General features: G+C 55.4%; 8 protein-coding genes across 8 annotated transcripts; 5 read left to right on the top strand and 3 right to left on the bottom strand.

Moving 5' to 3' along the window:
* The first annotated feature begins 797 nt into the window (after positions 1 to 797).
* J3D65DRAFT_639589 (uncharacterized protein) lies at positions 798 to 1,636 on the top strand. The gene is made up of 2 exons (XM_066801724.1): positions 798 to 1,180; positions 1,228 to 1,636. The coding sequence occupies exons 1-2, from the start codon at positions 846 to 848 to the stop codon at positions 1,319 to 1,321; spliced, it is 429 nt and encodes a 142-aa protein (XP_066650870.1). The 5' UTR covers positions 798 to 845; the 3' UTR covers positions 1,322 to 1,636.
* Positions 1,636 to 4,963, top strand: J3D65DRAFT_680889 (HORMA domain-containing protein). Its single transcript, XM_066803720.1, has 11 exons — positions 1,636 to 1,918; positions 1,970 to 1,992; positions 2,042 to 2,228; positions 2,282 to 2,540; positions 2,594 to 2,759; positions 2,814 to 3,342; positions 3,394 to 3,666; positions 3,713 to 3,938; positions 3,988 to 4,163; positions 4,215 to 4,302; positions 4,360 to 4,963. The coding sequence occupies exons 1-11, from the start codon at positions 1,730 to 1,732 to the stop codon at positions 4,689 to 4,691; spliced, it is 2,448 nt and encodes an 815-aa protein (XP_066650869.1). The 5' UTR covers positions 1,636 to 1,729; the 3' UTR covers positions 4,692 to 4,963.
* A 117-nt stretch (positions 4,964 to 5,080) lies between these two features.
* Positions 5,081 to 7,082, bottom strand: J3D65DRAFT_639583 (RNA polymerase II-associated). Its single transcript, XM_066801723.1, has 2 exons — positions 6,614 to 7,082; positions 5,081 to 6,547 (listed from the first exon to the last, which is right to left on the bottom strand). Exons 1-2 carry the CDS (start codon positions 6,867 to 6,869, stop codon positions 5,454 to 5,456), a joined length of 1,350 nt encoding a protein of 449 aa, XP_066650868.1. The 5' UTR covers positions 6,870 to 7,082; the 3' UTR covers positions 5,081 to 5,453.
* J3D65DRAFT_639581 (uncharacterized protein) lies at positions 7,061 to 10,134 on the bottom strand. Its single transcript, XM_066801722.1, has 4 exons — positions 9,933 to 10,134; positions 9,784 to 9,862; positions 7,969 to 9,229; positions 7,061 to 7,918 (listed from the first exon to the last, which is right to left on the bottom strand). The coding sequence occupies exons 1-4, from the start codon at positions 9,973 to 9,975 to the stop codon at positions 7,133 to 7,135; spliced, it is 2,169 nt and encodes a 722-aa protein (XP_066650867.1). The 5' UTR covers positions 9,976 to 10,134; the 3' UTR covers positions 7,061 to 7,132.
* Positions 10,135 to 10,486: 352 nt separating this feature from the next.
* J3D65DRAFT_671726 (amidase signature domain-containing protein) lies at positions 10,487 to 12,789 on the top strand (the record flags this gene model as incomplete). The annotated part of the gene is made up of 2 exons (XM_066803416.1): positions 10,487 to 11,069; positions 11,123 to 12,789. The coding sequence occupies 2 exons, from the start codon at positions 10,487 to 10,489 to the stop codon at positions 12,787 to 12,789; spliced, it is 2,250 nt and encodes a 749-aa protein (XP_066650866.1).
* A 365-nt stretch (positions 12,790 to 13,154) lies between these two features.
* On the top strand, positions 13,155 to 14,622 carry J3D65DRAFT_137261 (putative ADP-ribosylation factor). Its single transcript, XM_066793957.1, has 6 exons — positions 13,155 to 13,593; positions 13,649 to 13,687; positions 13,791 to 13,874; positions 13,947 to 13,976; positions 14,125 to 14,418; positions 14,491 to 14,622. Exons 1-6 carry the CDS (start codon positions 13,519 to 13,521, stop codon positions 14,515 to 14,517), a joined length of 549 nt encoding a protein of 182 aa, XP_066650865.1. The 5' UTR covers positions 13,155 to 13,518; the 3' UTR covers positions 14,518 to 14,622.
* Positions 14,623 to 18,243: 3,621 nt separating this feature from the next.
* Positions 18,244 to 18,668, top strand: J3D65DRAFT_560842 (nucleosome binding protein; the record flags this gene model as incomplete). Its single annotated transcript, XM_066797489.1, has 3 exons — positions 18,244 to 18,325; positions 18,367 to 18,462; positions 18,520 to 18,668. 3 exons carry the CDS (start codon positions 18,244 to 18,246, stop codon positions 18,666 to 18,668), a joined length of 327 nt encoding a protein of 108 aa, XP_066650864.1.
* Positions 18,669 to 19,077: 409 nt separating this feature from the next.
* J3D65DRAFT_137210 (uncharacterized protein) lies at positions 19,078 to 20,090 on the bottom strand. The gene has a single exon (XM_066793956.1). The coding sequence runs from the start codon at positions 19,959 to 19,961 to the stop codon at positions 19,326 to 19,328; it is 636 nt and encodes a 211-aa protein (XP_066650863.1). The 5' UTR covers positions 19,962 to 20,090; the 3' UTR covers positions 19,078 to 19,325.
* Positions 20,091 to 20,136: the final 46 nt, after the last annotated feature.

The raw sequence follows: 20,136 nt of genomic DNA, 5'->3' as shown, positions 1-20,136 counted from the left end.
ATGTAATCCTCTCCCGACGTCGCGGCTGTGCCTGAGCAGCCTGACGGCCCTTGAAACTAACCGCCTTGGAGTCTGTGCGCTCTCTTAGACTCGAGTTTCCTGCCATCGCCCCTTTTGCCATCACTTTTCATCGGGTATTTAGTCATTCCGTCTCCCCCTTGGCAATCGTCTCCAAGTGCTATCCCTGCTCAAGTGCTCTTTGGTCCACGTCAAGGCCCCCTTCCAGTCACGAAGCCTTGTGCGAATTTCGAGCAACGTTCAGAATCTGGCAGAGGGGTTTGGCATCTGGCACATCGCAGTTGCATTGCGACGAAAAGCTCCGGGAGTTGGTACAAGTGAGATGGTGCGGTTGAGAGATCCTTCTCCCACAGGTTACCACGCCGACAACTGTCCGACAGTCGACGGGCTTTGAGGCTAGGAAGGGGCGACTGCAAGTCCTGTACGGTTTGTGGCACGCTTTCTTCGAGAGTCCTGATCCGCCTGATGGCCGGGAAGTAGGTAGGGAGTCTTTTGTACCGCAAATCGTCAAGGTCCTCGTGCGAGCTCCTTCAGGTGACAGTACAGAAGCTCTTGCTAGAAATCACGCGTGATGGGGGCTCCTGCTGGTGCTGCGCTTCGATTGGAAGCTGCTATACATGAACGCTGCTCAATTCCACCCATCCGCTAGGTAGCTTGTCTGTCCGTTTCTCTCATCCAACCCATTTCCTCAAACCAGTCCAAGAACACCATTCCAAGCATCGCTTTTGAAACATTTTTTCTATCGTCAACATCAAACGCCCACTGGTCCGCATTCGACTTGAAATAAACGGCATCGGATTCGCTCACCGCACAATTCGCTTCCCAAGATGAATCCCTTCGTTGAACGGCACCGCCGAGAATGGGCCCAACGTGTATCAGACGCTATCGAGCATGTCCGCGAATGCTCTTTCGTTTGGTCCACGACGGCCACGCTTTGGCTGTTCATCGTCGGCATCCTGTGGTCCTTGCTCCAAGACACGTCGGAAAATAGAAGAGACTTTTGCAGGACGCATATCCAAACCTTGAACAGACAGGTGGTCGCCTCCTGGATAATGCTCGTTGGGAACATGCTGGGCCGGATAAACTGTCAGCGGAGATGCAAATGGGCCCTGTACGCCACTTGTATCCTCCTACTTGCCATCAGATCCTCAGCAATCGTTTAGTAAGTCTGTCAAACATTGTTCCCATACCAAGCTGCTAACTGGACAGTGCTCAATCCATTGACGGCGAAGTACCCACCGTGATTGAATCATTCAGAGCCTTCAAAGCAGTCATGGGCTCGATTTGGAGGAAGCGGTGCTGATTCTGAATGCCGGGAACACGGTCAAAAAGCAGGGGAGTTGGAATTCGGGAGACAGAATGTTCTTTCATTTGCGCGGGGCTGGTTGGACGGCACTTGGTAACAAGGGCAGTGATTTCTACGTCCGGCATGGGGACTTCTCAGTTTAGATTGTCTTCAATTGTGGGAATAGGACCTGAGCCAGGCTGAAGATGTTGCGTCTGGTGGGGGAGCCTCTCAAGGCACCGCATGTCGGGTTGCTCTTGCCATTTGCGTCGCGCCTTCCTCCACAGCCCCGACACCACCCACAGCCTTTTTCTGCCACATCCACTTCTCCCACTTCACCATCGCTTCATCACTCCTACACCTCAACTCTCATCTCAGAGAGCAGCACTTGTCTTCTCATCGAGGGTGAAGCACCCCACCCATTCCATGCCTGCGAAAACACGGCACCGCTCCAAGCAGGCTGCTGCGGCCGCGAAGCCGGCTTTGCAGAATGCGAACGAATCAACCGCGTCTTCGTCAGAGCAGCGACCAGAGACGTCGGCGGCCTCGAACGTCAGCCAGCCGATAAAGCTTGACCAGAGCACCCAGCTTGTGCAGTCGTTGTTTCATGCCGGGGTGAGCTTCACATCTACCAATTCACAGCATTTTTTGGCTAACCTGATGTAGATCAGCTGCGTTGCCTTTCTCAGGTCAGACCGTCACATGGCATGCACGCAATCGCGAGACTCACTGCTACAGGCAACTTTTCCCAGACAATTGTTTCACAAGACGCACGTACGAGAATCGTCATGATCACTGGGATTATGATGAATGGGCTTCTGGCAAGAAAGGCCTCCAAAGCTCAAAGCAGCAGCGTCCTGGTGCTGCTGTGTCCATTTTGAAGCGTGGGGAAGACAAAGGTGTCGACCACCTGCTCGACTGGCTGGTAGGACTTCCATCCCATTCATCTCGATTTGAGCTCACAAGTTGAACTTGCAGGAGAAAGGCGTCTTCCACGCTCTCAAGAAGCGTTATCTGGAAACCTTCCAATTCATCATCATCGAGAACGAGGGTCGGCCTTCCGAAGTCCTGGAGACATACGACTTCAGGGTCCGGTACACGGAATCCCTAGGTGCTGAGCTGGTGCAAATCAGCATGCCGGGTTTGAAGCCCACCTCCATCTGGAATGCGCGTGTCGGCTTCACACAGATGATAAAGAAGCTGTGCATGTATTGTCCAAATCTTGCAGACTTACCAAGTCAGAGTTTCCATGTTCAGAGTCTCAGCACTATTTACTGACTCATTTCTCAGAGCAACGGTCGCTAAAGATTCAACTCTCTTACAACGCCACATGCCCGAACGATTACGAACCTCCTGGATTCATGACAGGAGGAAGTGATAGCCTTGCTTTCCCGAGCGGCGATGGATGGACTAGGAAGACCGTTTCTATGGGAGAGATGGATACCGGATACCACAGGTGAGTCGTTGAACACATCAACAAGTTTCTCTCACTAATGGCACCCTCAACAAGCCTGGCTTTGAGCGTCAATCACCTGGAACACGAAGACCCTTCAATGGAGGCCAAAATTCCATCAAACCTAAACTACACCGACGTTGCCTCCATCATAGACAACGCCGACGGCGAGTTCTTCGAGCTTGAGGAGACGACAACGGAGGCCAAGAAGGAGGCCAAGAAAGGTTCGAGCAGCGAGGTTGCAAACCAACCGAGCGATGCGCCTCAATCCTCGGGTGAGGCATCAAAGACTGGCAACCCAGAGAGGAGTCACAACAGGCGCGAAAACCTGCAAAGCTTGGATTCCCGATCGCTTCGACGGGAACAACCTGGAGTCCAACCGTCCAAAGACACAGAACATGCTGGTGGATCGTTGGAGCCTTCGGCGCATTCCGGCAAAGTCGACAAAGCAGATCGATCCAGCGTTCAAGATGATCTTCCGCAGCAAGTGGGCGCTCGGAACCAAAGCGAGACGCGGGTGCGGTCATCTTCTACGATAGACCATGAGTCTCCAGACGTATCCGAGAGAAACTTCTTGAGGAATATGGTAATCTTCGCCCAGAATTCCCTCCTCTGGAACCTACTAACTTCCCTAAAGCTCCAAGATACGCCCGCAGATGAAGGTTCCTTGGATACACAGCCTATCATGCTTACTCCTGAAGAATTGGAACCACAAGCAACCTCAGCGCATCGCGAAATTGGCTTGCAGCTGTCAGAGGAGAAACTTTCCGCGCTCGTGCGTGAAAGTCAACGGGGAATGACCTCAAGTCCTCTGAAGCGACACAGCACCGGTCTTGATCTCCAAGGACTGGGCAGTGTTGATCGCATCAGATGTGAATGTGATTGGAGTAGAGAAGACCCCGAACAGATGGTATGGACGGCCCCTTTACATTCTGGACCAGGATTGACAAGAACAGCTTCAATGCCATCTATGCGAGAATTGGCAGCATTCTTACTGTTACGGATATCGAGGTCGCTCCGACAGGCGGGTACCGAAAGACCGTATTTGCTACAGGTGTCTCACGGTCAAAGAAGACCCCAAGATGTTTCCTGCGTTGCGGAGCCTAGCCCTTATGCGATGTGGCATACGCTACATTGAGCGGTTCGGCTTCATTGATGACTCGAAATTTGCAGCAGGCCTCGGTATGACATCAGTCGCTGTTTGATCGTATCATCTAACAATTTGGCGCAGAAATCGACAGGCAGACTGCCTCGAGACTGTCAGGCCATCTTCGAGAGAAGGGGTACCTTGTGCCAGTTACAGGACAGAAGAAGCACTCAAGAGCTCACCACATTGTCAAAAGTGGACCAGCCTACCAGAGGATGATTGACGAATGCTTTGCACCCTTCAAGTGGATCGAGCATCTGGTAAATCGAGACATTCCAGAACAACAGAAGCTCCGACTAATCGTTTCGAAGTATGTCCCCCAAGAAAAAGCCAACGAAATTGAGGCTCCCATTTCGGCAGCACCTTCAAGGTCAGAGGCACCGAAGACACTCACTCAGGGTAAGACACCAGCCCTTCCCAATGTCATAAAAGGGGGTTCTTGCTCACATTTTGCAGCAGGACCTTCTTCACAGCCTACCCTAGCAACGTCCAGCTTGCGCAAGGGCAAACAACGGGCGACGGCGACTGCCACCGAGCAAGGATTCTCTTCGGCATCCAATCAACAGTCTTCCTTGACGCGCGCCAAGGCCCCTGTCGCAAGTCTCCAGACACCAAGTCGGAAGAGGCGAAGCCAGGAATCGTGGTTGGAGGAAGTGGGCCGCCGAGTCACTCCGAAGCGTGCCTGCAAGAGTAGCGTCAGCGCCGGCTTCATCAAGGCCACCTACCTGACCTCTCCTGCTAGTGTTGTGGCGAGTGTCAATCCAGATGATGACGAAATGGAGCTGTGAAGAGATCACAGACGGGCTGGATAGTCGTGGGTGTGTGTCATCCCATTTTATGTGGTTCCAGAGACATGTGTTGCCGGTTGACGGATGGCGCGTCTTTTGCTTGGCCATGTATGGTCGCTTGCTTTCAGGAGATGTTGCTATTTGACGCGTGGAAAGCGTAGCTGGGGACGAGTCTTCAGAGCTACTTCGTTTGTCGCTCCGTCTTCGCTCAGTCTCAGGGGAGAGGGAAATGAATAGCGTGGAATATGTCAATTAGCTAGCTCTCGACGGGGAAGGAGGACCAGAACGAGTACAGTACCTACCAGAAGCCCATGTCCGTGTCATGAACCGGTGAAAGTAGAGTCCCGAGGCGTGTAATCACTGAGAACATTCGAAGGAGAGACAGTACGTGGAGTTAGAAAGTTCTTGAAGTTTGATAGCCTTCCGTCCGTTGCCAATCCAAGCCCCGGCAAGAGGGACGTACTAACTACCCATCATCCGCATCGAGTGTCGTTGTTTTGTTTGTGATAGAGTACAAGGAGCACCACCCACCATGGCAACGGGGTGGGGAGGCTGTGGTGGCTGGTGCCGAAGCAGATCAACTAGAAAACGACGACAGCGTGCCTCCCCGGAGAAAGAGCAGCCACAGAACGGCCGTCATGCCCATGGCGTCCATCCAATCCAATCCGCAGCATCGGAAAGGCGACAAAGATGAAAAAGGGAAAGAGACAACCCAACCCCACCAAGGCCCGTGTCTCAACAATCGCCGTGCTCAGTTGCGCCTCAGACCTCGTCCTCCGCCACCAGTCTAGCCTTGACGTCTCTCCTCAACTCCAACTCGCCCTCATCCAGATCGCGCACCTCAACCTCCAACGCGTCGACCCTATTGTCTTCTTCCTCGTCCGGCCTCGCCATGGCCATGGCGCCGCGCGTCTGCTTCCTCTTAGGGCGGATGAACGTGCGCTGCATGACCGGGTAGAAGTACGCCGCCTTTGTCAGATTGCTGCCGCTCTTGTCGTTCGCGTCGTGCAGAGCCAACGCGACAGTATCGTCGTACGGGTCCTTGGCGTTGCCCGTCTGCTGATACGTCTCGTAGGCGCGGAGGCGGTCGTAGCGGAAGAAGCGCTTGCCCGTCTCGGGGTTTTCGCTGTCGTACAGGTCGGGCTCGTCGCGCTGGGGGTGCAGCACGTCGAACTTGCGCTTGATGCCGCGCACGCTGTCGGCCGCGCCGGGCAGGAAGAACTCGTAGTCGAACTCGGGCATGGGCGCGTCCTTGGTGGCATCCGCCTCGGCTTCGGCTGCTTTGCGCTGGTACTCTGCTTGTGCTTCCAGGTCCGGCTCCAGGATGCGGAAGATGCCCACGTTGACGCGCTCGTCGTACTTGTCGCTTTGGCTGACGGGGTTGGTTTGGAATTTCGTCACGATGTAGCTGCCGGGCTCGGGGAGGGCGTCCAGGTCGGGAAGCAGAGGGTAGCTGTCGAGAAGCTTGAGGCCAGGTTTGCTTGGGTGCCGGGGCGTCTGCCAGGCGCGCTTCTCTTCCGCCGTGATCTCCTCGGCGCGCAGGTTTGACGTCGTATCGTGGCCCTTGTAGGCATCTTCTGGGTATTGAATGTCGAAGCCCTTCATGATATTACGCAGGATGTTGATGGGCTCGTTCTTCTCCTCGTCCGTCTGCACACGCCTCTTCGGTTTGCGCACACGGTTGCTATCCCGGAACACGCCCTGACCGCCTCCGCCCGACGCCGTGATGTACTCTGTTCTGCGCAAGAAGGTGGAACCGCCGCTCGCGGTGGTCGGCTTGCCGAGGGTTGACAGTGGACGCAGAAGCGGCCTATCTTTTATGTCGACTTGATCAGGGCTCTCGGATGCCATAATGGCTATTCAAAGTGTCAGCAATGTCGCGCTGAAGCTGCGCATCGGCAATGAATCCGCCTGCAACGTACCAGCGTCATCGCCTTCAAACACGCCGGGGAGACCGATGAGGTCTATGGGCATTCCAAGCTCTGCATCAGCCTCAATGTTGAGCGGCTGCTCTCGCGCAAGTCTCGAAGCATATCCAGCTGATGTGTACTCTCCGCTGGCAAGGCCGGTGTTTGGGATCTCGAGGAGCTTGGGGGGGATCGGCGGAGGAGGAAGCGCATTCGAGTATCGTACACGGGCAATGTAGTCCTGGTGGTAGGCGCGCGCACCGCTCGCCATATTGACGGATTGTTTGTGGAGGCTCTGGGTGGTGGAAAGAAGAGTGGTTTGGTAGATTTTGGGTCAAAGGTCAAGTTGAAGCTGCGGCGCGTCGACGGCAAGGTCCGTGCGCAGACCATGAGTGCCCGCGGGCGTGCGGGCTTTCGGAGGCGTGCCACGTTCACGATTTCCAGCGAAGAATAAGGTGAAGGGAATATTCGTGTCATGAGTACAGATGCTGAGGTTTTTGGACCGCAGACTGCCGCAAAATTGATCCGCCCAATCTACCAAGGAAACATGCACTTGCTAATCAGCAACCTGCTCCCCAAGACGTCATACTCCTTCTGGCTGATCCAGCTGTCATTCCCACTAGGACTCAGCTTGCCAAAGACGCTGCCTCCCTTCCAAACCAAAACCTGGGGATCGAGGTCCCTAGGCGGGGTCCCGATCAAGATGTCCTGGCTGATGCCGGGTAAGCGCTCTTTGAGCTTTGATTCCAGGAACGCCATCAAAAGCGGGATTTTGCTGCCTCCGCCAGTGATCATGATGCCACCGTAAAAGTCGCGGGCCTTGCGGTCATCTCCACGGGCGCCGTTTTGGATTGAAGTCATTATTGCCGTGTCAAGAGGTGCAAAGGGTAGAATCCTGTCGCGCGCTTCCGCAGCCTTGATTTTATCAAGAGTCGGGTGCTCAAAGATTCCCGAAGTGGCTGCCCCGGGTTCTCCTCCCATGGGGGTTTCTCTCGGAGGCTGAGGAGTGCCCTCTGGCCCAGGCGAACCAGCCACTGAAGATCGAGGCGTGCCTTGTTCCTCATTGAAGCGACCGACAAGTCCTACTGGATTGGACCGACTTGGTGTGGAGGCTACTGGAGGAGGTCGTGAGGGAGGTTCGGTAGGAGCTTCCCCGTTGACCCCGGGCTGACTTTGTGCAGCTATTTGCAAGATTGCTGATTGTGCTGCTGACTGCGGGTCGTTTGGTGATCCATCGTAGAGATCGAATGACGGTGGGATGAGCTTCCTCCGACCCTTGAGTTTCTCGGAGTGGTCAAATATCGTTGGGACGAAATAGCCCTAGAAGAGTTAGATGGAAGAAGCCCAGGTCCTGGGATGGATTGACTTACCATGGGTGCAAGCATAGTCTCGTCGTACGTCTTGAAAAAGTACTTTTTGGTATCTTTACCGAACGCCCTCAAGTGGAAATCGTAATGCTGAACGCTAATGTCGCCTTCGTTCATCGTGCAAAACTTGTGCATGAGCTCCTCAGCGAGTAGGAAATCGTACCTCCTCCTGAGGTTGATGTCGGAGTACGGGAAGTAGTCATGCAGCATCATTCGTATAAATGTGTCCATGACATCCACATCGCCGTATTTCAAGTTGACGCGAGAGTCTTCAATGCACAGGCCTTCCTCGACACAGCATATCGATGTCTTTTGTGCTCCAATGTCAACAATGCAGGAGCTCGAATACCCGGCTCCGAACGTCGCTGAAAGACTTTCTTGCTGAAAGCACACACGTCCAAAACCAATGTCCCTCAGCAAGATGTCAAGCATTTGGCAGACGTAGCGTTTTTCGTAGAGATCTGGAATGACACAGACGCATCCGTACTGAGACCAGTCCTTTTTGTGCTTTAGGCCCAGCTCAGAGATGACGGCATGCTCGATGATGAGCGCAATGTCCTGGAAAAGCATCGTCTTGGTCGAGTAGTCTTGCTCGTTGAACCAGCCATGCTTGATTGGCCAGAATAGTTTGTAGCGCGGATTCGATTCTTCTGGTATCCGAAGAGCAGCTTGGCCGAGGAGGTAGTCTGGCGCATCTCGTGAATTAGGAGGAAGCTCCGTCCATTCGATGCGGTGAGGATCGTTGTGCTCCTTAATTATCTCAGGGGATGAGCGCTTGTTGTAGTTAACGACGAGTTCCTTGGAATTTGGAAGAACACGCCGCTTATTCGCTCTCATGCGCAATTTCAGCTCCGTAGACATGGCACTGAATTGAGATGAGAACTCGGGTCCAAATAACTGGTCGGGTTCTTCAGGTTCTTGGCCATCGACCTTGACGCGCTTAGGCTTGGGCTCCCCCGCTTCCTCTGCCTCGTTTTGTGCCCATTTACGAGCAATCACCATCGGGACAGTCTTTGGTAGAATGTCACTGGCCAAGCCTATCCTCAGGTTTTGACTGCCGGGATGTATGACAACAATCTTCGAGCCGAATGCCTCCTGTGTTGCCACAGTCTGACCGTTCTCATCCGCGTTCTCGTCCTCGGGTACTTCAACGCCTTGCGCAAGTGCACGGTCTTTGTCACGAGCTTGCTGGACCATGCGATTTGTAGCCTCCTCGTTCTGAGTTCGATACGCAAGAAATTGGTCATCGCGCTTGAGATATTCTCTGTTCGACAAAGCCGTCAGTAAGGATCCCGGAAGAAACGCAAAACAGTAGCCAGGAAACATTATCAAGTCGCTATGGTTTCGGAGCATAGTGTTCTGACATGGCGACCTCGAGGACCTGGCAAGATCGGGTTGGCGCATTCTGAGCAAAGATGATGTCGCTTGAGCCATTGCACTGAACCAGTTTGCCGCCAAGCAACTGGATTCTGAATCCTTGCTCTGGTCCCAAGCTCCACTGATTGAGCATGACTCTGTAAAGCGAGACGAGACTATTGCCCGCCAGTCCCCAGATTGGCATGGCATGGCTAACGAACCGCCGTCCGAATCCCACCAAGCGACATCTCGCGATGATGTCCCGAGGCCACTCGGTCGTCTCATGCGAGCCTTGTTACGCCTCTTGGGGTAGGACATTCGCAAGCGCTCTACCACGATGTTGTCCTGGCATGACTTCACACCATGAATTGTTCCGGACGTCGGTCCCACCGCTCGGAGGAGGCCAGGGAGGCGATGGATGGAGCGCAGTCGGGGCAGAACTATGGAAGGGGGATTACGGACGTGTAGTAGTTTTTCTGATTGATCATGTTGACCTGAGGCCATGTCGTGAGGTCGAGGTTGTTGTCCGTCCGCTCCAGGCCTGTGACTGAGTGTCAGCGGTGCGCTTGCTAGAGCTTCAGCATTGATGAGGGCAAGCTTGGAGGACAAACCTTCCTCCCTCATGAGGGTGCGGCCAGACTTCTTGCCGACCATGATGTGCGGTTACTCGAGAATGGATGATGTGAGGGAGTGGGGTGTTTTGGTGAAGTAGCGCCTCGGAAAGTTTAGGTAGGCAGGACGAACATGCATGTGGAGTGGTAGCGCACCGCAAGCCCAGGCGCCGCGGGCGACAAGGAATCATGTACCTTGGCCCGAGCTTGCGACGGACTACCGACGACCGCTCCCTCGACATCTTCATGGTCCAACCCCACCTCTCCACGGGGCAAGCCATAACAGCCGTTTTGTCAGCCTCATGCCTGTCGCTCCCGGGCCCCGCAATCATGTCAGTGGTGGCTTGGTTGTCTGGTTTGTTCCCGGTCACGCTTGCCCCCGTAAGGTAGCCAGGAAGACGCCAGCAGCTGTGCGCCGACGGCCAACGTTATTGGGGCCGCATCCATGAGTCTATCTGCTATTTGACCCCAGCTGTAGCCTTTATCAACCGCCATTCCCACCGTCTTCGACATTCTTGAAAGCCGCCAATCCGGACTGGACGCTCCCCTCTTCAATGGCCACCACTGGAAGTGCTTCGCCTGGCCACAATATAGAAGGAAGGCCTCGCTCCTTTACGTTCTTGTATCGTCACACTGCTCTGCTTCTCCTAAACACGCAAAAAGATTTTGTCTACGAAGATGGATACGCGCGCACCCTAAACGCAGATGTGTCTGCGGTCGAATCCGCCATCAAGTCGTTGCGAATGCTTCTTAGACAATGCCGAGACGCAGGCTTGACCATTGTTCACGCAAAAGAGTGCTACGCGCCGGATCTCTCCGACTGCCCCTCCTCGAAATTGAATGTGTATGGCAGCAGCATCGTTCTTTCAAAATCATCAGCGCGGACTGTTGGCGACACTGGTCCTCTAGGGCGGTTCTTGATCAGAGGCGAGCCCATGTCGGACTTTGTCAATGAGTTGCGGCCTATTCCAGGCGAGATCATCATAGAGAAAAAAGGAGCCGGGGCATTTTGGAACACTGAGCTCCTCCACAAGCTCAAAGCCAATGGCATCACGCGCCTCTTGTTGGCTGGAATCACGACTGAGGGATCTTTGACTACTACTCTTCGAGAAGCTAGTGACCGGGGCTTTGAATGCTGTATGAATACTCCCTGGGCCCTAGCTTGAGATGAAGATACTAAGACCTTGCAGGCACCATCGTCGATTGCACGGCAAGCTATGATGCGCAGCTGAAGCAGTCAGCTTTGGACGTCATCCGATACTACGGATTGTGTGGAGTTGTGACCGAAATGGGCAGTCTGTTGCCAGCACTAGTGCAGGATGCACTTTCTCTCAAGGGTCGCGATGAGAGATATCGCCAAATTTCAGGCTGTCGCATCCGGCGTTTGCAAGCCGCATACCGCTCAGGGGTATCACCAGAGACCGTCATGGAACAATTGTATTGCAAAATTGAGGAATACAAGGAGCATTCGTCGGCAGTTTGGATCCATCTTGTGAGCAAGGATTCCGTACTCAGACAAGCCCAAGCGGTGCAAGCCAAATGGCCAAACCCCAAGGAACGACCACCTCTGTTCGGAATTCCTTTCAGCGTCAAGGACTCGATCGATGTTGCTGGACTCCCAACGACAACAGCGTGTCCTCCAATGGCTCACGTGCCATCAACTTCCGCCCCGGTATACGACAAGATCATTGATAGCGGAGGTATCTTTATCGGCAAGACCAACATGGATCAAATAGCGACGGGCCTGACGGGATGCCGTAGTCCCTACGGAATACCGCATTCGACTTATAGCAAAGACTACACGTCCGGTGGCTCCAGCAGTGGCAGTGCTGTCAGTGTCGGGGCAGGGCTAGTGTCCTTCTCAATTGGCACAGATACTGCAGGATCTGGAAGAGTGCCTGCCTTGTACAACGATGTCGTTGGTTACAAGCCCACTCGAGGACTTGTGTCCATGCGCGGCATAACGCCGGCCTGCCTGTCTCTTGATTGTATCGCCGTCTTTGCGCGAACGGTCAGTGAAGCACGAACTGTATGGCAGGTCCTCGAAGGCTACGACCCGCAAGACCGGTACTCGAAGCCTCCTTGTACTCATGAGCGGCACGTTGAAGCCAGTGGCCCCCGACAAAAATCGTTCCGGTTTGGAGTACCGCCTCCAGAGGCTCTCGGGGCATGTCACCCTCTCTATCGCAAGATATTCTCCCACGTCATTCGAAAGCTGATGTCCATCGGCGGGATCCTTCGTCCGATTGACTGGGCACCATTCGACAAGGCAGGGAAGCTTCTATATGATGGCACACTTGTCAACGAGCGCCTAGCAAACTTACCAGATGACTGGCTGGACAGGAATCGTTCGCATCTCCACCCAACAATCGTAGAGCTGATGGACAAGGTTGTCGCCCGGCAGGGCACGGCAGTTGAACTCTTCCGCGACTTGCAGGCGAGGGAACTTTACACGCGCCAGGCTGCTCAAGTTTTCAGCGCAGATTCCAGCGGAGTGGATGTGGTTGTTACACCAACGGCGCCGATTCACTGGACCATTGAAGAGGTTGTCGCAGATCCAATCCGCAAGAACAGCGTCTTGGGCGAATACACGCACTGCGCAAACGTGCTAGACCTCTGTGCAATTTCAGTTCCTGTAGGAACTTTCCCCTTGAGCGACTATTTAGGCAAGCCAGACGCCGAAGGCAGCTTGCCGTTTGGGGTCCAGTTCGCCAGTGGCTCGAGAAATGACGCCGAGCTGTTGGAAATCGCACGCAGGTTTGAAGCGTCGATTCAGGTTGGGAATACCGAGGGCAAGATCAGGGGTGGTTCATCAAACAAGGGGACACCCGAAGATGGGCTATCTGAGGTAGAGTAGGAGTGTTGACTAGGATCCGGGCTTGTTGCGGCACACCACACCACTTGACCGCCCCCTGTCTCCGGCGTTTAGAGATTCCCCGATTCTCTGCAGACTGAGGCTATGAATGCTTCGTGTCCGTTTGTCTATCAATACGAACTCTCCCCTTTTCGACTCGTAGGTACCACGAATTTTGACACGATGCCTCGATTGATGGAAATTCGCTGGGTATTCAGTTAGATGGAATAATGTGGAGGGAAGAACTATGAGAGGTGCAGGAGCTTCAGCCGCATTCAATGTTCGACACGACCAAATGCAACAGGACTGAATGGTGTTGACGAATTGAGTCGGCATGATCTGCGCGGTGCAGAACCCCCCGTTACTCGATCCGGACGGGGCAGGGACCGCAAGCTCGGATCATCGCCCACTCCGGCGCCAGGGCGTCCATCGTCAGCGGGCACCTGCAAAAGCCAGCAAAGCAACCCCAGACGCTCCTCCCATTCAAACACCAGCCTTTCTCCTGGAACCGCGCTCTTCGATCCTCTCACCACTCTCGTCCTTTGCCTCGCACACCCTCCTCGGATCCGCCCGCTTTTAGCACCAAAAACCCGCCCCTCCTCCCCCGGCCGCCGCCACAACGGACCCGCCTTGTGCTGCTTAACAATCAGTCCTCCTCCTTCTCCTCCTCCTCTTCTCAAGTCCTGCGGATTCTTCGTCTTCTCTTCGCTACGACACGATACTTGGATAACAATGGGCGGCTGGCTTTCGCGCTTGACATCGCTAGTCTGGGCCAAGAAGGAGATTCGCATCCTGATCCTGGGGCTCGTACGGACCATCTTTCCTTGACATGGAATCAACCAGCAATGCTCACACGGCTTAGGACAATGCGGGCAAGACAACTCTACTTTACAGGTTAAAGGTATGGAAGAGAGCAGAGCTCACCCGAGAAGCGGCCCTGAATCGGGCCAGAGATGTGTCTATTCCTCAGGGACCAGGTTGCTGATGCTGGCCCCGGAGCACAGATCGGCGAAGTTGTGACCACGATACCAACCATCGGGTTCAACGTAGAGAGCGTGACGTACAAGAACTTGAACCTCAATGTCTGGGTATGTTTTGCGCCTATTCCCCCGCCCTGCGCTGCTTTGCAGACCTGCGCTGACGTCAGTTACTACTTCTAGGATCTTGGAGGCCAGACATCGATTCGTCCGGTACGAAACCCCGTTCTGTCGTGAACTTCGACTCGTCCTTTTCCCCGCCTCCTCCGCCCCCACTCATCCATTCATTCCTCCTTTCCCATCGCGACGAGCCAGGGTCGCCGTTGCGGACGACGACGATGATGCTAACCGCGTCCCGCAGTACTGGCGCTGCTACTACAGCAACACGGCGGCCGTCATCTTCGTCATCGACTCGACAGACATTGACCGGTTAGGCACGGCGTCGGAGGAGCTGGCGGCGATGCTGTCGGAAGAGGAGCTGCGCGACGCGGCGCTGCTCGTCTTCGCCAACAAGCAGGACCAGCCGGGCGCTAAGGGCGCAGGCGAGATTTCCGAAGCGCTCAAGCTGGGCGAGCTGCGCGATCGCAACTGGAGCATTGTCGCGTGCTCGGCGATTGACGGCCGCGGCATCGACGAAGGCATGGACTGGCTGACGGTGAGTTTCCGCCAGCAGGACACCGCAAAAGGCGGGCGATCCTTCAAGGCATAGATGTGCTGACGGCCTCAGACGACTATCCAGGCAGACAACGCATAGGACAAGGAACCATGACTAGCGCAGCAAAGGGTCCGACGGCATATTCGAACAACAATGACCAACAAACCCTCCGTTAGAAGTCACCCTTTTGCTTTTTCTTTTTGGTAATACCCGCATGATGGAGTTTTGGGCGTCATGATGCACGGACGCATGGACGAGCTGCCGCCGCTCCCACGGCTACTGCCGACACGGACGCCGCCACCAGTGGAATGATGGCGGGGTGCGCGGCGCGGCGGGTACACGGTCGTCGGAATGCCCGTGGCAGCAGCATGCGACGGGAGACATGGAGGAATGGAACGGAATGGAATGAATGGAAGGAATGCAAGCATCATAGCGTCGGTCACACGTGCAAGATGGACAGGAGGTGGGAGAGACGGCAGCGGAAGAATATGATTGAGGGAGCTGGCGTGCGTCCCGTCGTTGGATGGGCTGAGCGTGGTGGATGGATGGATGGAGCAGAAATCACTGGAGCACAAGACATGGTTGGGAGGGGCAGCGGTAACATGGGCGTCATTCCTACGTGCATGCGTGGGGACGCTGGTAGCATGGCTTGGGTGTTTTGATTGATTCGTTTCCAGAGAAAAATAGCAATAACAGTCACGATCAGAGCGACATTTTCAAGCTTTACTAATGGTCCCATCCCAGACCAGCCTTGATACCGCCCCGGCACTCCTCTTTGGAGGGGTTGCCTTTGGTACCCCGTGACCCATCGTAGAATAATCCATCAGCAGTCCGCGTAGCTTTTCTCTGTTTCTACACGGACGTCACATGCTGCTACTGCTGCTGCTGCTGCAAGTGGATCTGGTGCCAAGAATGAGGCTCAAGTTGAGGCTGAATGGAGAGGGCACCAGACGTGAGGAAAGGGGAGGGGAGGGGAAGGAGGAGAGGCCAGAGCCGTGGGCCTTTCTGATAGTCAGTCAGTCAGTCAGTCGGTCGGTCGGTGGATTGATATGTCGTCAACCGCATCGTGGGTCTAAGCAGAAATGATGGCCCTGGGTCTTCCTGCAAACGAACGACAGCTCCCCCCCGGCCCAACTCGCAGCCGCAGTCCCAAAAGCGTCGCTTCTCGTGGCATCCCCCATGATCCGGATGGGAGGCGCTCGCTGTCCAAGGAGTCGTCGTCGTGTGCCGTGAGCTGCATCGGTACCTAGGTAAATGCACCTACCCCCTGCGGAAAATTCTGGCGGTGCGAAGGACAAGAAAAAAAATCAAAAAAAATCGACGGAACTAGAGAATGTCGAGTTCAGTTCCACCTGGCACGGTCTTCCGTCTCTTCACATTTCTGCTTGCAATCTCAGTCCCTTGGGCGACCTTGAGCTGATTCGTACAAGCGGGCGCATCAACGTCCGCGGTAAAAAGGGCTCGCTCAAGGCACGTGGAAAAATTACAGAGAGAAAATGAAAGCCAACAAGAAGCATTCGGACAGTGGTGCTGACGGTGATGACGAGGAGCTGGAGAAGAAGGAAGTGGGAGAGCCGTTGCGAGCGCAGACAAGGGAATCCGGACGAATTGGCAGCAGGTACTGCAGGGAGCCGGTTGGCAGCGGCGGCGGCGGCGGCGGCGGCGGGCGGCGGTGGAGGAGAACGGAAGCTGGTCGAGTGGAAGTTCCGCTCGTTCACCATTTGAAATGCGTGGCGAAGGGCCCCATTAATCATCCGGGAGTACTCGGTCAATCGGAAGAGCATTTCCTTCTCTTTTGGACCATGTTACATGCACATATGAGCAGAGAAAATCAGCCAGCCAGTACGGGGCCCGAGTGGACATGTCAAATGTGGCGCCGTGGTGGTGTGTGAGCGGTTGCAAGGACAGGCAGGACTGGGTGGGTGCGGTGGTGCGGCGGTTGCGGCGCTGGTGGAGGGGTAATGGAAGGAAGGACTGGACTGCGAGACAAAGAAACGGCGCGCGTCATTTAACGCACCGTCTGACTCGTGATGCAACGAGAAGTGCTTGAAGGAGAAGGACAAGGCATTACGAGGTCAAAGCAAACTGTTGCCGACTTGTGGAGAGACGAAGAAAAAATACAGTGGGCTGAGAATTAATGATGAAGGAAGGCAATGCGGTTGGCAGGGCAGGGTTTGGACAAACACGTGATGCAGTACCGCACCATCCATCCGGTCAATCCCCCACGGCACGCGGACCTTGGTCGGAGTTAGACTGGAGCAAGGAAAGCTGCTGTGGTTGAGGGCGAGGGCGAGTGGATGAGACGGCTGGATGAGAAGCGAAGGGCCAAAATAACGCGTAAGCGGCAAGCCAAAGGCAGAAACAAAGCCCAAGCAAGTATCCATCCAGGCACGGCAGCAGGTACCTAGGTAAACAGACGGCAGCAGCAACGCGTTTGGGTTTGGACTTGTTCCCTGCCTGCGGGCGCGTCGACAGCACAGCACTTTGAGGTACATGTAGGTATGGTACGATGGACCGAGGGGATTGGCAGCTGAGGTGTGACCAGCGACGCATTTCGCCCGAGTCGACGCGTGCGTACAGTGAGGAGCAGCTTTGCCCTTGGCTCTTGTCAGGCGGCGGGCTGGCGGGCTGGCGGGCTGGCGGGCTGGCTGGCACTGGCCGGCCCTAGCCTGGCTGCTGCGTGTGCGTGCCCTGCCTTTCTTTGGCTTTGGCCGGCAGCCCTGGGCCAATTCCAGTTGCGGACGGGATGCTTGGCTCACAACAACGGCAAATGAGTAAACAAGAGCAGGGTGGGTGTGAGAGGGACATTATGGGCTGTACTGTAGAAGTGCAGAAGATGATGAGGCGACGGAGAGTGAGTGAGGGAGGGAGTGAGGGCTGTGATGAGCTGCTTCCAGTCTGGTGTGGGGTGGAGTAGTGGAGTGGAGTGGAGTGGAGTGTGTGTGGTGGTGCCGTGGTGGGTGGTGGGTGGTGGTCTGGTCTGCACTGGCTGTCGGTCGGTGGGCGGCGGCGCTTGCTTGCTTGCTTCAGTTCAGCGAGAGGACGGAAGGCAGTGACGCGGTTAGGTAGTGTCTCACGTGACGCTGGCCCAGATTACGGCAGGCCCGCCGGCTCCCAAAACCAGCCGTGCGCCCGTTCCCACCCTCTGGTCTCTCGTAGAGCTGCTCACCTACCCTCTGCTCTCTCTCACAAATCTTCGCCCGCCCACCACCGCACACACGCCCGAGTAAGTATCCAGCTGCCCTCTCGCTCCCCCTACCTCCATCACCCACAACCACAACTACTCACGCGTTTTTTTCGCTTCTCCACGCGACACCTGCCTCCCTCTGCCCTCTTTTGCCTGCTTTTCACCAACTTCGCCCTCCACCATCGTCCATCCACAGCTCCATCAACTCTCTCATCCACTCCGGCAAACAGCTAACCCCAGCCTTTCTGGCCAGTCCTCTCTCAGTCTCTTTGATTCAATTGAATTCCGTCAAGTAAGTCCTGAACAGCCCCTCTCCTCGCCACCGCTCCTTGTTTCCTGTTGTTGTGCTTTGCGACCGCGCCTGCAACCCTCTGCCCTTCGCCAACGTCAACAACGTCAACAACGTCAACAACCCCCCTTACACTGAACACCACCCTTTTCCTCGCCGCGCATTGTGTCAAGTCGGTCGCATACCCTCATCGACCCCCCATCTCACTTTGCACTCCATTTGGTTTGCCCGTTGCGTTGCGCGACCATTTCTCGTCCTCTGACACCCTGTCCGCTGCTACTGCGCGCCTCGCTACCAGCAACCTCTCTAACATTCGCCCTCCAGATCTCCTCACTACACACTCGCAACCATGCCCAAGGAAAAGTCCGCGCCCCGCAAGGCCAAGGCTACCAAGGCCGACGGCGGCAAGAAGAAGAAGGGTAAGCACCACTGTCCATCGCGCGTCCAACCCCAGCTAACAACATGCCTCCAGACCCCAACGCGCCCAAGCGTGGTCTGTCTGCGTACATGTTCTTCGCCAACGACCAGCGTGAGAAGGTCCGCGAGGACAACCCCGGCATCAAGTTCGGTACGTCGTTCCCATCTCACCATCAGACGACTCCCCGTTGCTAACGCGTCGACGCAGGCGAGGTTGGCAAGCTCCTGGGCGAGAAGTGGAAGGCCCTCAGCGAGAAGCAGCGTGCCCCCTACGAGGCCAAGGCTGCCAACGACAAGAAGCGCTACGAAGACGAGAAGGCTGCGTACGCCGCTGTGAGTGCCCTTGAAACGGATTGACTCTCCCCTCTTTGGCTTGCGAACACGTCCTAATGTTTTTGGCTAACCTGCAGAAGGGCGCCGATGATGAGGACGAGGCTTCGGAGTAAGCAACTCCGCGGCTCCCTCGCACGCTCCTTCAATGATCCTGTTCCTGTCCCTTGATCCAGCCGCTGAACATGCTCGTGCTTCCTGCTGCTGGGGCGCCTCGACCATCGAACACGGGTCATTCTAGTCGTCGCACGACAACCAAACAATACTCGGTATCTGCAGTCCTTTCCTTTGCTTTTGCAAGGCGGGTGTCCGGAGGTGCTGGCTGGCTTTGCTTGCCTCCGTGTGCGTGTGGACGACCGGGCGCGCGGTCCATCTTCTTTTTCGAAAGGCCAATGATGAGTTTTAATGCTATGAATGCGGGCAATGGGGGTGATGGGCTTTCAGAGACTTTGCGCAGACATGCCATGAGCTAGCTTAGCTACCATACTACCTCGACGCACCCCTTCTCATGCTTTAGGGGGGGTGTTGCAACGAGGAAAAAAGGAATGAAGCCAGGTGCCCACGGCTGGCCTTGTTCCACACCACAACTGCTGGCTCTGCTCCTGTTTTTTCTTTCTTTCCTGTTTTGCTGTTTGTTCTCTCTCTGGTGGTGGTGGTGGTGGGGGTAGTCAGACTGGGTGTTGTTCAGTTTTTCCTTTGTCTGTATCTGCTACATGCTCTTGTATCTCTTCGTGGTTCTTTTGCAACATTCCGATTAGCACTGGACTGGCTGGCTGGTAGGAGCTGGTGGGTTGGGTTGGGTTGGGTTGGGTTCATGGGGTCGGTTTTTCCTTCGAGGCAATGCAATGCAATGATTGATCCTTCTGCTCGTCTACCACTACTACCGTCCACGTTCACTCTATCAGGTGGTCTCTCATCGACGTGACTCGGTTCGTATGCATCCATGTCCTCCTCTCTCCCCTCTCCCCTTTGTCCGACCTCTGTGCCTGCGCGTAGGTCATCGCTGCGCGGTGCTGCTGTACGCTGGCTGTTCACGCCTCTCCTCCACTGACTGCGCCGAGTCCCTCCGCTCTTCTGCCTCTTCATCTGATCACGCATCGTTTGCGCTGCCCGGCACTTGTAGCAATCTCCTCCTCTCCTGCTTCCCCTGTTGGCCATCTTGTCCGCCTTCTCTGTCTTGCACCCATCTGACTCTCGCTCGCCTCCTCGCTGGCGCACTTGGCTCGTTGGGTGGATGACTGACTGGCAACACGCACAAAGACTGACGAACAGAGAGACTGGCTGACAGGCCGGCGTTGAATTGCCACTTCGTCGTGGCATGGTGATGATGCTGCTGGTGCTGATGCTCTTCCTACCGACCAACTAGCCCTGTTTCTCTTACTCGTCGCCGCGCCCCGTCTCCGTCCGCCTGGCAGTGCAGTCATCTGCTGCTCGTTCTCGGCGGCGACGACGACTCTCCCGAGGCTCGATGTCCACCTGTCAGTGTGCGAGCGGG

The sequence above is a fragment of the Phyllosticta citribraziliensis genome, assembly GCF_038025025.1.
Source record: "Phyllosticta citribraziliensis strain CPC 17464 chromosome Unknown J3D65scaffold_13, whole genome shotgun sequence".
Lineage (NCBI taxonomy): Eukaryota > Fungi > Ascomycota > Dothideomycetes > Botryosphaeriales > Phyllostictaceae > Phyllosticta > Phyllosticta citribraziliensis.
This window is presented reverse-complemented; position numbering and strand designations above follow the sequence as displayed.

Excerpts from the sequence above, each read along its gene's own strand:
- J3D65DRAFT_639589 (XM_066801724.1), top strand. The coding sequence starts at position 846 with ATGAATCCCTTCGTTGAACGGCACCGCCGAGAATGGGCCCAACGTGTA. Across the intron at positions 1,181-1,227 it reads AGATCCTCAGCAATCGTTTA|TGCTCAATCCATTGACGGCG; the intron begins GTAAGTCTGTCA and ends CTAACTGGACAG.
- J3D65DRAFT_137261 (XM_066793957.1), top strand. The coding sequence starts at position 13,519 with ATGGGCGGCTGGCTTTCGCGCTTGACATCGCTAGTCTGGGCCAAGAAG. Across the intron at positions 13,688-13,790 it reads CTCTACTTTACAGGTTAAAG|ATCGGCGAAGTTGTGACCAC; the intron begins GTATGGAAGAGA and ends CCCGGAGCACAG. Across the intron at positions 13,977-14,124 it reads GCCAGACATCGATTCGTCCG|TACTGGCGCTGCTACTACAG; the intron begins GTACGAAACCCC and ends CGCGTCCCGCAG.
- J3D65DRAFT_137210 (XM_066793956.1), bottom strand. The coding sequence starts at position 19,961 with ATGCCACGACGAAGTGGCAATTCAACGCCGGCCTGTCAGCCAGTCTCT.
- J3D65DRAFT_639581 (XM_066801722.1), bottom strand. The coding sequence starts at position 9,975 with ATGGTCGGCAAGAAGTCTGGCCGCACCCTCATGAGGGAGGAAG. Across the intron at positions 9,863-9,932 it reads CACCCTCATGAGGGAGGAAG|GCCTGGAGCGGACGGACAAC; the intron begins GTTTGTCCTCCA and ends ACTCAGTCACAG. Across the intron at positions 9,230-9,783 it reads AATCAGAAAAACTACTACAC|AGAATATCTCAAGCGCGATG; the intron begins GTCCGTAATCCC and ends TTTGTCGAACAG.
- J3D65DRAFT_680889 (XM_066803720.1), top strand. The coding sequence starts at position 1,730 with ATGCCTGCGAAAACACGGCACCGCTCCAAGCAGGCTGCTGCGGCCGCG. Across the intron at positions 2,229-2,281 it reads ACCACCTGCTCGACTGGCTG|GAGAAAGGCGTCTTCCACGC; the intron begins GTAGGACTTCCA and ends TTGAACTTGCAG. Across the intron at positions 3,343-3,393 it reads GAAACTTCTTGAGGAATATG|CTCCAAGATACGCCCGCAGA; the intron begins GTAATCTTCGCC and ends ACTTCCCTAAAG.
- J3D65DRAFT_639583 (XM_066801723.1), bottom strand. The coding sequence starts at position 6,869 with ATGGCGAGCGGTGCGCGCGCCTACCACCAGGACTACATTGCCCGTGTA. Across the intron at positions 6,548-6,613 it reads GTTTGAAGGCGATGACGCTG|CCATTATGGCATCCGAGAGC; the intron begins GTACGTTGCAGG and ends CACTTTGAATAG.